Source organism: Cygnus olor, chromosome 12, assembly GCF_009769625.2.
Source record: "Cygnus olor isolate bCygOlo1 chromosome 12, bCygOlo1.pri.v2, whole genome shotgun sequence".
Taxonomy (NCBI): domain Eukaryota; kingdom Metazoa; phylum Chordata; class Aves; order Anseriformes; family Anatidae; genus Cygnus; species Cygnus olor.
In genome coordinates, this window is record NC_049180.1 from 14,940,505 (window position 1) to 14,950,844 (window position 10,340).

The 10,340-nt window shown below is 44.7% G+C and overlaps 1 protein-coding gene across 1 annotated transcript in view; it reads right to left on the bottom strand.

The window, feature by feature from the left end:
- LPCAT2 (lysophosphatidylcholine acyltransferase 2) overlaps nucleotides 1–9,057 on the bottom strand; it is a 29,927-nt gene extending 20,870 nt beyond the window's left edge. Inside the window, exons 1-4 of the mRNA XM_040571077.1 lie at nucleotides 8,631–9,057; nucleotides 3,597–3,736; nucleotides 2,852–3,069; nucleotides 1,478–1,590 (exon numbers count right to left, since the gene is read on the bottom strand). Coding sequence (XP_040427011.1) covers nucleotides 1,478–1,590; nucleotides 2,852–3,069; nucleotides 3,597–3,736; nucleotides 8,631–8,774 — 615 coding nt within the window. The 5' untranslated portion in view covers nucleotides 8,775–9,057. The remainder of the gene's footprint in view (nucleotides 1–1,477; nucleotides 1,591–2,851; nucleotides 3,070–3,596; nucleotides 3,737–8,630) is intronic.
- Between the last annotated feature and the right edge of the window lie 1,283 nt (nucleotides 9,058–10,340).

A 10,340-nucleotide genomic window follows, 5' to 3' on the forward strand; every position in this document is an offset into this window, starting at 1 on the left:
CTAAGATATGATATGCTGGTGCTATGGGCACAAAAATGGGTATGTTTCTGCTCGGCATACATCATAAGCCCCAGAAAACATAGTAGTGACTGCCCAAGCAGTAAGTTATCATACTCTCCTTCCCCTTTTGTTTTGGTATAGGGTTGGGAGAAGCAATAATCAGGAGCTTATGCTATTAATAAGTGCGAGTGTTGTCCAGCCTGTCATGTTTCGGTTTGAGGAGGAAAGAATTGGGAATCCAGCTACTCCTCCGTTTGTGTTGTGCTAAAAGAATGCAGCCCAGGCACTCTGCTGAGGTTATCAGAGACATCATCTTGTGGTCAAGGAGGAAGGTGTGGCCGCTGCACAGGACTAGGAATCACCCTCTGATACCCCCAGCTGTAGCTGATTCAGTCTTGGAGATTCCCAGATTACTTGACTCATAGGCTCTTCATGCCATAACATAGTTGCAGAATTGGTGTAAAGCCAATTCCCCTTTTTCTCCCCATGCTGTCTTCAGCAGAGGTTAGGTATTTGGACTTTGCTGGGGTCACTTTATCCACAACAGTTTAACAAGTCATAAGCATCAATGCAGATTCTAAGCATAGTATTAAAAAAAAAAAAGCCTTGCTAGCTTTCATGAGTGCATATTTAAAATCCTCCATACAGTTGATAAACGGAAAAAAATAGAGGTGACAGGAAACCACAATCAATACATCAGAAGAGAGTGGAGAGGCAATGCCAAGTGAGATGCCAGTATATGCAGATTTCTATCCCAGCCTTCTGCCTGTCCAAAAGCAGCAGAGTTGCTGCCTCAACTGTTTTCTCCTTCAGAGCAGCACCTGCCCCATTAGGTCTTCAGGATGAAAAGCCACCCAAGGCCTAGAAGCACAACAACAGCTTGCTGCTGAGGAATGACCATGGGAAGCAATGTGCAGAATCACTAACTATTGTGTCCATGTTAAAATTGTTCCACAATTCAGACCAATCTAAAAGCCTTGTTCTTATTGGACTGTTACCCTGAAGAGTGAACTGACCTTCAGATCAGCTATTTTCCACCTGTGAAATGAACATTTTAAGCTTACGTACTGTTTATGATGGAGCTCACACAGTTTGGGTTACTCATCAACTGCTGTGAGCGCAGCTCTGCACCACAGCTTCTCACACATGAGCTTGCCTGAGAGTAGTGATTCACATATACTAATACAAGTCAACTGCTACACCGAGGACAGCAAGTTAAGAATTAAAATAGGGAATGAAATCCAAGAGCATCTGCATTTTAGAACAGCAATTGGTATTGTCTGGATTTAACTGATTCGTTTGTCGTGACAAAACTCTTTCTGGGCACCAGCCTCTCTTCTTCCTTTCCCAAACCTGTCACAGACCTGAAAGCTGACTTCGTATGTCAACAGAATCCTATTCGTCTGGGCACTGCCTGATATTATGATGCACAGTGTATCTGGGATATATCACAGAAGAGTAGTGGTATCTTTATTACCTGTGGCCACTGGCCTCCTGATAATGCCCGATTTGTTATCTCAGCGACTGTATTCTTTCGTGAATCAGGGTCTTGACGAGAAACTGCTACAGGCTGAAGGGAACTTAAAATTGCTGTGAAAGAGATCCAAATGTTCATTTGTTTTACACTAGTGCCTAGAAAACATGTGTTCAAGGCTCCCCTGTAACACAAACTTGTTATGCTCATACTAGGAAACAGACTACACAAACAGCTTTCAGACTAAATAGGTAAGAGTATCATTATTGTCCTCAAACTGAGGAGCTTGACAGTAGGTATGAACTTATCAAATTCTCTTGCACACGTTCTACTATTACTGTTATCCTTCACTGAGCGGTTCCACACAGTTGTAAGAAAGAGACCTGGTCAGGTATCTGCTCACAGGCCACACTGGGGCCCAACGCATCCAGACTGCGATGAAGAAGTACCTTGAGCCCAAGCTGAAGAAGCAAGTGCTTTTCAGTTACGAAGCAGACATGGCTTGTGAGTAATTAAAAAAAAAAAGAAAAAGAAAAAACAAGACTGATTTTATCAGAACTCTACAACAGAATGTGTGGACATGCTGAAATGTGATGAGAAAATGAGGAAATAATTATCTTTGGCATCCCACTCCTGTGTTTTTAAGATAAGATCACTATATCACCAGTTAGTTTATTTCCTACCAAGCCACTTGTCTGTGTTGCCTACTGAGTTCTGTCTTGGGCTACTGTTGGCTTGTTCTTTTAAGAGTCCTACGGAGAGAAGAGGCAGATACAGCCAGCAGAAAGGCTGCTGCTGATTCCAGGAATAATGCAAACTGGGATTCTTTCTGTGCCAAAAGGAAGAGAAAATAAAAGAAGCATGACTCATCTGATCTTTCCCATTCTCTGCATTTCCTTTTTGAGTAACTTCTCTTTTATTCCTTCCTGGTTTGACTCCCATTAAAAAATATCCATAACAGTGCCTGCAAGTTTAAGTTTAAGAATATGGTATTTTCCAGACTGCTGTAGTTCAGATCTGTTTTGAAACAACCTTTACCAAAACATGTCCTGTGTTTGTGGGCCACACTGTTAAAAGACAGCAGTTGAACAGATTGTTCAAGCTACCTACTGAGAGAATTTTCAGAGAAATTTTCTACTCTGAGCAGCTAGGAAACATGCTTTCGATGTAAAGCACATTTAAAGTGGTATTATATTCCATGCCTGAAAGGAAACAGCATACTCTCAAATGTTTTCACCAATTCTGAAAGATAAGCTGCCCCAAGTGATTTTACTGAAAATCTGACAGTATCTTTGGAACTCAAGGATTTGAAAGTCTGTCCCTTAATCAGTTTCACAGATAAGACTTTTAACATTTTATTTTTTCATGAATACTTACTGCCAAATACTGGAGTTGAAAGGTTCTCTGCTCTAGATACTATCGATGGCATTCCAGTTAAGGCAGAAACAATGGCATCAAAAAAGCTTGAATGAGGAGCTGCAACGAAGATGGGGGCTTCCAGCAGACTTGCCACTTTCCCTTTTATTTTCACTTGGAAACCCATTACGAAGAACAAGGTACGAGTTAGGCATGAAAGGCTTGTCTGGATCATCCTCCTGGTAAACAGATACACAAAAATATCATCCAAATTACAGCTACTTTTCTAAACAAATGCATAGATCTCACCAGCATTGTGGCCAGGCACAGGGTAGGAACACTACTCACAAGGGGTAAAGGGGAGGAAGCAGAGGGAGGGAAGGACCATCACCTTCTGTGTTAGAGCTTACAATTTCACAGCTACAATTTTAAAGATAAGGCAATGTACAGCACCTCCTAACAATGTCCCCCCCAACAAGTTCTGTTATTTCTCTGGTTATATTTTATAGCATTTTAGCATGATGCTACTGGGAGGGCAGGGAGAGTACTTAGCAGTTTCAGTGTCTTTTTTGTATGAACTTATATCACTCTTGATACCGTTCTTTTTTTTTTTTTTTTTTTTTAAATCAGTTTTAAACAATTAAGTGACAATCTTCCCATACCTGGGGCATGTTCCCTCAGTGGGACTCTCCATAATCTCTTGGTCTTGTGTTATTTAAAAAAAAAAAAAAGCAGAGACTTTTTATAAATCTTGGTCACACTTTACCTTCTCCATCCTTTTAATGGCACAGATCCTCCTCCATGGTGACGGTAAGTTGCAATTGATGCAACCAGCCATGACAGCAGTAAAATGAATGTAATAAATATGACACGGAGAGGTAGCAAAATAATCCCCAGAAGAACAGTCTGAAAAAAGAGGGGAATTACTGATATCTATGCAGTTACATTTTATGGACTGTGAAATATTTACATTACTGCCATATGATTTAACGTATGAAAGCACTAATGATTCCTGTTTTCATATGGGGAAGTTGGTCATTTGTAGTGTTTCAGAAAATATTTTTGCGTTCCCATTTCAGTTAGAATTAGAACATCTGACTGTTTGGGTTTTTGGCTCAGATGCTGTTAGACAGAGAGGGTAAACAGTTTGCCTGCCTTAGTTTATACTTCGGCTTGTTCTGCAGCATACAAGGTCAGAGGAGTCTGACCAGCTGAAGTGCATCTCCACTCCGGAGCCTTCTGTCACCAGCTGCCATCTGTCTACAAGCCAAGCGGGATTGCTAAGATGATCACAATGTACTTTTGCTCCTTTTAAAATGACAGATCTTGTGCTGAGTCACACTACTGCTGCAAGTGATCCTCAGTACGACTGCCTGGAGTAGCGCAGAGGCCACATAACTTCATCGCCCCTAGTTAGGACTTAGGCATTTTTTTTTTTTTGGTAAAATTATACTTGTGGTTTAAGGCATGGGTTTGGACTTCACAGCGCTGTTGTAGCAGCTCAAGGCTGACGGCCTTTGGAAGTCGTCTGCTCACTGCTTGCAGTACACATACAACAGGGCCCTTCAGATTATGGGGACTAATTTCTTGCCTCCTGTCTGTGTGAAGCATCCTGGCTATTAACTCTGTGCTGGGATCTCCTTGAATACTTCAGAATGAATTGAAAAATCTTAGTTCCCTTTTCTCCCCACAGTCAGGAAGCTGTTATTAGCTCGCTTTAACTTGAAGCAAAGAAACTCTTGAGAGAGTTCTGCTACGGTCAGACAACCACACTGGGTAGCAAAGCTGGTCTGAAACAGCCCCAAGCTGACATTGCTCCTCACCGCTTCCTCAGTTCTTCATACACACTTGTAAGGGGAGTGGGGGGGGAAGTAGAAACCTGACATAACACTGCTTGCAAATAATACTCAATTATTACCCTCAACCCCTACTAATGAATATTCAGCTTGCATTTTTCCGTGCACAGCTCTGGGAAGGAGGTGCATTGGCACAAGGTTGTTAGCAGCCTGTGGTGCAGGGCAGGAAGAAATTCTCAGCTGTCTTACCTCAGCACATTAATTTAGAAACTATATCCTGAAGGTTGGCCTTTGTGGCGCAACAACAGCCCTACATGGATTGAGCAAGCCCAGGCTGGGAGGCAGATGAGCTGCGATACCTTGCGGAAGTCACAGCGCAGCATTCCCGGCAGGCTGCAAGCAGCTCAACGCCTTCTGGCACCCGGCCAGCTTGGGGCATGCTGAGCATCAGTTGTGTGTGTGTACGCACACAGCAGTGCACACCCAAGCAGAGTTATTATAGTGAATAATTGTTTTTATTTGAGCTGTGTTTGTAAAAGTCCCTCAGAACTTAGAATATGGCTGCATCGGTGGTCACAGACTGACAGCTCCCCCAGTTCAGAAGCATGGCAGAAGTTAGTCAAGAAGTGTGGTAGTTTTAGCTTACACATTTTGATAAGCATTTAGCTTGTAATTATGTAATAACATCTATTGTTCTGCAGAGTTTCTAATAATATATAACACACCTTTGAATTTAGGTAAAAAGCCTGCATGATATTCATCTTGTCTTTTGGGGAGGTATCAGCCTATATAAATCTACAAAAAGAATTTGATTCATTAAGTTTTATACCAGTTCTAATCAAATAAATAGTTGTAAGAGGAGAAAGCTCCTAAGTTCCCATTTTGGAATTTAAATCTGAATGGTCTGTAGTCACAAACTGCCAGCAAGTCAAGTGGATTTTGATGTGAAGGCGCACACGTTTCTCTATGTCATGCCATCTCTATGTCATGCCAGATCAGATAATGAGTTTGGACTAGCCAAGTTGTGAGCTTTATTATTTTAAAAGGAAGCCTACAACTGCACAACAGCACTCCTCTCGCAAACTCAGCCTTTCTAGACATCTTTTCAGCAATGACTACTTATGGTACATGAATTGCAAGGCTTTGAATAATAAATAAGTTTTCCAAATTTGTTTGTGCTTAAATACTTGAACGATGATTATTAAGCACTACAGAGGATTTTAAATTACTTCTCTCCTTTCCAAAGGAACAAATGATTATAGGACATTTGGAATATAAGCATCTTTATATTAATCCAATTAATCCAAGTATTATTAATCCAATTCCTAGATACAGTAGCTTGGTTCTAATTTTCCTTTCATTGACACAGTCCTCCCGTGGGCTGCCCAACTCCTTCATTCTTCCTTTGTAATATCCTCTTACTGCCCTCTGGCCAATATTCAGGAGAGGCTCTGGCTTTAGTCTCTAAACCTGTGATAGTGACAGGGATTAACAGGAATTCTGGGCCTTCGGGACTCTCTTCTGTGTTACAAAAGGTATGGTAATAACATACCAAACTTGACAGTGGATATGCAGTGTAAATTAGGATAAGTAGAGGCAGCAGGTGTTGCAGCTTATGTTCTCTAAGCACTGCCACATAACATGTTTCCAGGGCAGATGGACATTCAGGTATCATTTGATCCTTCTTGAAGTATACAATGTTTTTTACATAGAAGTTGTATCGAAGTAGCTACGGAAATTTAATAGTAACTTCAAGGTCAGTAAGAAAATGACTACTATGGACACACAGAAATGGATTCGGTAGCTGGGTGTAAGAGATTTGGCCCTGGGGATTTATTGCTCTTTTGGTACAGGTCACAGCGAATCTGAAAAATTCAGGTAGCAAGTTAAACCAACCAAGACTCCCTGCTTGCCTCCCAAAATCAGATCCCTATTTTTTCCACCATGTGTGTCCTCTTGTAATGTGATCTTGAGTCCCGGTTCAACGTTTCAGCTGCATTCAATAATGTGCAAGGGGCAGCATAAGCATAAATCAGCATGTTTTCACTTAAAATACCTTTTTGCTTTATTAAAAAAAAAAAAAAAAAGTAAATGTATGCACTGACCTACAATGAAAAAATAAAGGATGCAGTAGCAAAAGCAAAACAATTCCTCCCTCAAAACTGTAATAAATTCATTAATCTATTTTAGGCAGATGCACAGGTGGTACTGATGTGCTGATGCAAGCTATTGGCTTTCTAGGTCACTGTGTAAGAAGGCAGAGTTGATTCCTGCTCCATCAGCTGCAGAGTAGGGTAAGAAAAGGACAGAAAAGAGAAAGGTCAAGGTAGGTTAGAAAAGAAAAAGTTCCGGAGAAAAACGTACAGAGGAAAGACAGGTTTAAAGTTCAGTAACTATTAAGTAGGATCAGATCTACTCATTTCAATATGCAGTAATTACAAAGATAAAACTATCCTGAGTCATCCAAAGAACTTTTCCCCAAATTAGGAATCACCTGGGTACTTTCTGTTTAAGTTGTGTACAACAACTGTGTAACCTTTCACTACTGCAGTCAGTAGTGATGACTGCAATTTTGCTTCAAAGCTCACTAGTGCTGGGTCCTGTCCCAGCTGGGTTGCTTCTCCTTCCAGGTACATTGTGGAATTATGTATAGAGGGTATCTTGCTTTAAAACATACCATGTTTTCCATCCCTTCCTCCTGAAGGAAAAAGGGTATATTTATTACAGATAAAATGGTAATTGAAGCTTAAAATTGCAAGCTTTTAAAAGTAGTTTGTGGATCCTCTACAAAGAGCAGCCAGCAGAGAGAACTGTCCATTTCTGGAACCTCATTAAGAAGCTGCTACCTGTACCTCGGGGTTCATGCCTACAGCTTCTGATTCAGGTGCACTTGAGCTGTGCTGGTAAAACACAGGGGTTAAGAAGATTTGAAACTGTTTTCCACATTTCTCAAATTTTCTCTAACTAGCTACCTTCAGGGTAAACACCATTTATAACTTGAGGGAGAGCTATATGGAACATAAAATATTTAGTTGCACGTCAGCCTTAGGTATGTGTAACAATCAACAGAAAATGCTGAAAGTTTGCCTACACGCTGCTATGCTCCTTGTCTTCACTGAGATGCCAGTTCACGGCTGGTTCATCTCCTCAGTTTTTAAAGTGAAGATATTTGGAAATCAATGCCCAGAAATGCTGTTTGCTTTCTGAGTTGTGCAAGTACCCTCAGCATGGTCCAGCACTGTAGTGGGACTGCAGGAGCCTGATCCAATTCACCCAGCGACAGCAGCAGTAAGGCAGGGGAGGCGGGCATACCCATTTTTTGGGGATATGGAACTCAGAAAGGGGGACTCCTTCCTCCCCCAAAGCAGGCTTAAAATCAGCTTACAGCGAGTTATGTGTCTGAAATGGGATTATTGTAAAAAGAGAACATTATTTTCTATTTTAGCACATCATTTCAGAGAGAAGCTGTCAGCATCTTCCCACTAGCGCCAGAGGCGTCTGGCACCACGGACAGCATCTCACTTTTGCGAGTGGGGACGCAGGAATTCTGTTTCCTCCAGAAGCGATGTGTTATTTGTAGGGACAGCACAATCCTTGCCAAAAGCTCGCTGCACTCCTCGCATCAGGAGCTCAAACCTAGCGTCGATGGGCCGGTGCGCTGAGCCCACAGCCCCAGGCCCTGCAAACCTGGAGGCTTTCCCCCCTTCCAGGGGACAACGACGGCTGCCCTACAGCCCCGGGGGGGGGAGCCCCGGCTGTCCGGGAGACCTTCCCTCCTTCCCTCCCTTCCCTCCTTCCCTCAGGCGGCCGCTGGCTTTCTCCCGCCCGGCTCCGGGAGCCGCCGCAGGGCCGCGCAGGCCCCCCGCAAAATGGCGGCCCGCGGGGCGCAGCCTGGGGCAGGGGCAGCCGCCCCCCGCCGGGAAGCCCTTCCCCGGCCCAGCAAGGCACGGCAGGGCACAGCAGGGCAGGACAGCTCTCCCGGCACGCCGCACCGCCAGCCTTACCCGCAGCTTGTCCCCGGCGCTCAGGCGGCCCGGGTGGACGAAGGGGTTGGGGACGACGGGCGAGCAGAAGGAGTGCTGCCTGGGCAGCGGCAGCACCCGCGGCGCCATGCTCAGGCCGCCACCGCCGGGCGGCTGATTGCGCATGAGCTGCCGGCGGGGGGGCCGCGATGTCCCCGTCCCTGTCCCCGTGCCAGCCCCTGCCCCTGTCCCAGCCCTTGTCCCGGCCCCGCCCGGCCCGGTCCCGCCGCGGGGAAGGAGCCCTCAGGGGCCGCAAGATGGAGCCGCTGGACCCGCCTCTGCCGCCCGTCTCCTGAGGTGGCAGCAAGAAGGCGCCGGGCTCCCCCTGTCGCTGCCAAAGCCGCCCCTAGACCGCTGTCCTCCTTCCCCTGCCCAGCCCCGGGTGCTGAGGGGTGGGTGGTGTGCCTCGTTGGCAAGCACCACGTCTGTTATCTGAGAGATAAGGGAGGCAAATGCGTTCAGGGTGTACAACAGGAGGCTTCTTTGCCTTTTTTTTTTTTTTTTTTTTTTTTTTTTTTTTTGCGTGGAGGGTGCGTTTCTGTGCTGTGGAAAGCTGCCAGGAGCTAAGGTCAGGAGGAGGTGAGGTGTGGAGGCCCACCGAGGCCTTTCTGTTAGGCAGGGCCTCCACTGGCATGGCCACCTTGCAGAGACACACCATGAGCAGCATCCATGGGCATGGCCATGGATGGGAGGCCGTGGTCAGACCGTGCTCCTGAGGCAGGGGTGGCTGAGGCAGAGGTGCTACCCGCCGCTCACTTTACTTCACGCTCATGTGGCTGCTTCTTTTTTCAGCATCGAAGGAAGCTTTGGCCTGACGGTGTTGAGGAGGCGAGCCTGTGGGTTCTCACGCTGGATCTGCTGTAACTGTGAGGGTGAGCCCCCAGAGCGCTGCGCTCAGGGACTGGTGGCTCCTGGCCTCCAGGCTGTGGCCTTGGTTCAGACACTTCACTGTGGCTCTCCCTTCTGTCTCACATCTGTTCTTCACACAAAAACATGGATACTTCCTCACACAATGTTAGTCTGTCACTGGATTGTTTGTATTTCCTTTAAAAAATTGTTATAGAAACCTCACAGTTCAGTTCCCAGTTTGGCACGTCTACTTCCACAAAGATAGTAATTATTAATTATTATAAAATTATTTTTCAGTTGTGGCTTGATGTGCAGGTGCTTAAGGAATAATCAAAATAATATATTTGGGTTAACTGAAGCCTGCGTATAGTGGAAGCTTGACAAATGTAGGATTTCCCTTGGCGGGCTTCCAGGGTCACCCTGTGACTGCCTGTCCTTGGAATCAGCACCGGCCTCTGAAAAACCAGAGTGTGAACCAGTGCAGCACAATCATCATGGGAAGTAAGACTAGAGGGAAACCCCAGAGCAGAAAGATCAGTTCTGCCTCCGTCATTCTTGACAGATGATTCGCTGATTTGTTCCAGCACTTCTTTGGTTACATTATGAAACATTTTTTCTATATCTGAGCAGAGTCTCTTTGCAATTTATATTCACTTGGTGGCTATGAAAACTGTTTTCTTTCCTCTTTGCAGCTACTTTTTGCACTCTTTTATAGTGCTTTCGTGATTTACTCAAGCCTTCACTAGACTCAACAATTCAGTGCTTTCAGGTTTTCTCTCCCAGGTCATGGTTTCTAGATATCTGATTATACTTAATGCCTTTCTCTGGCTTTTCTCCAATAGG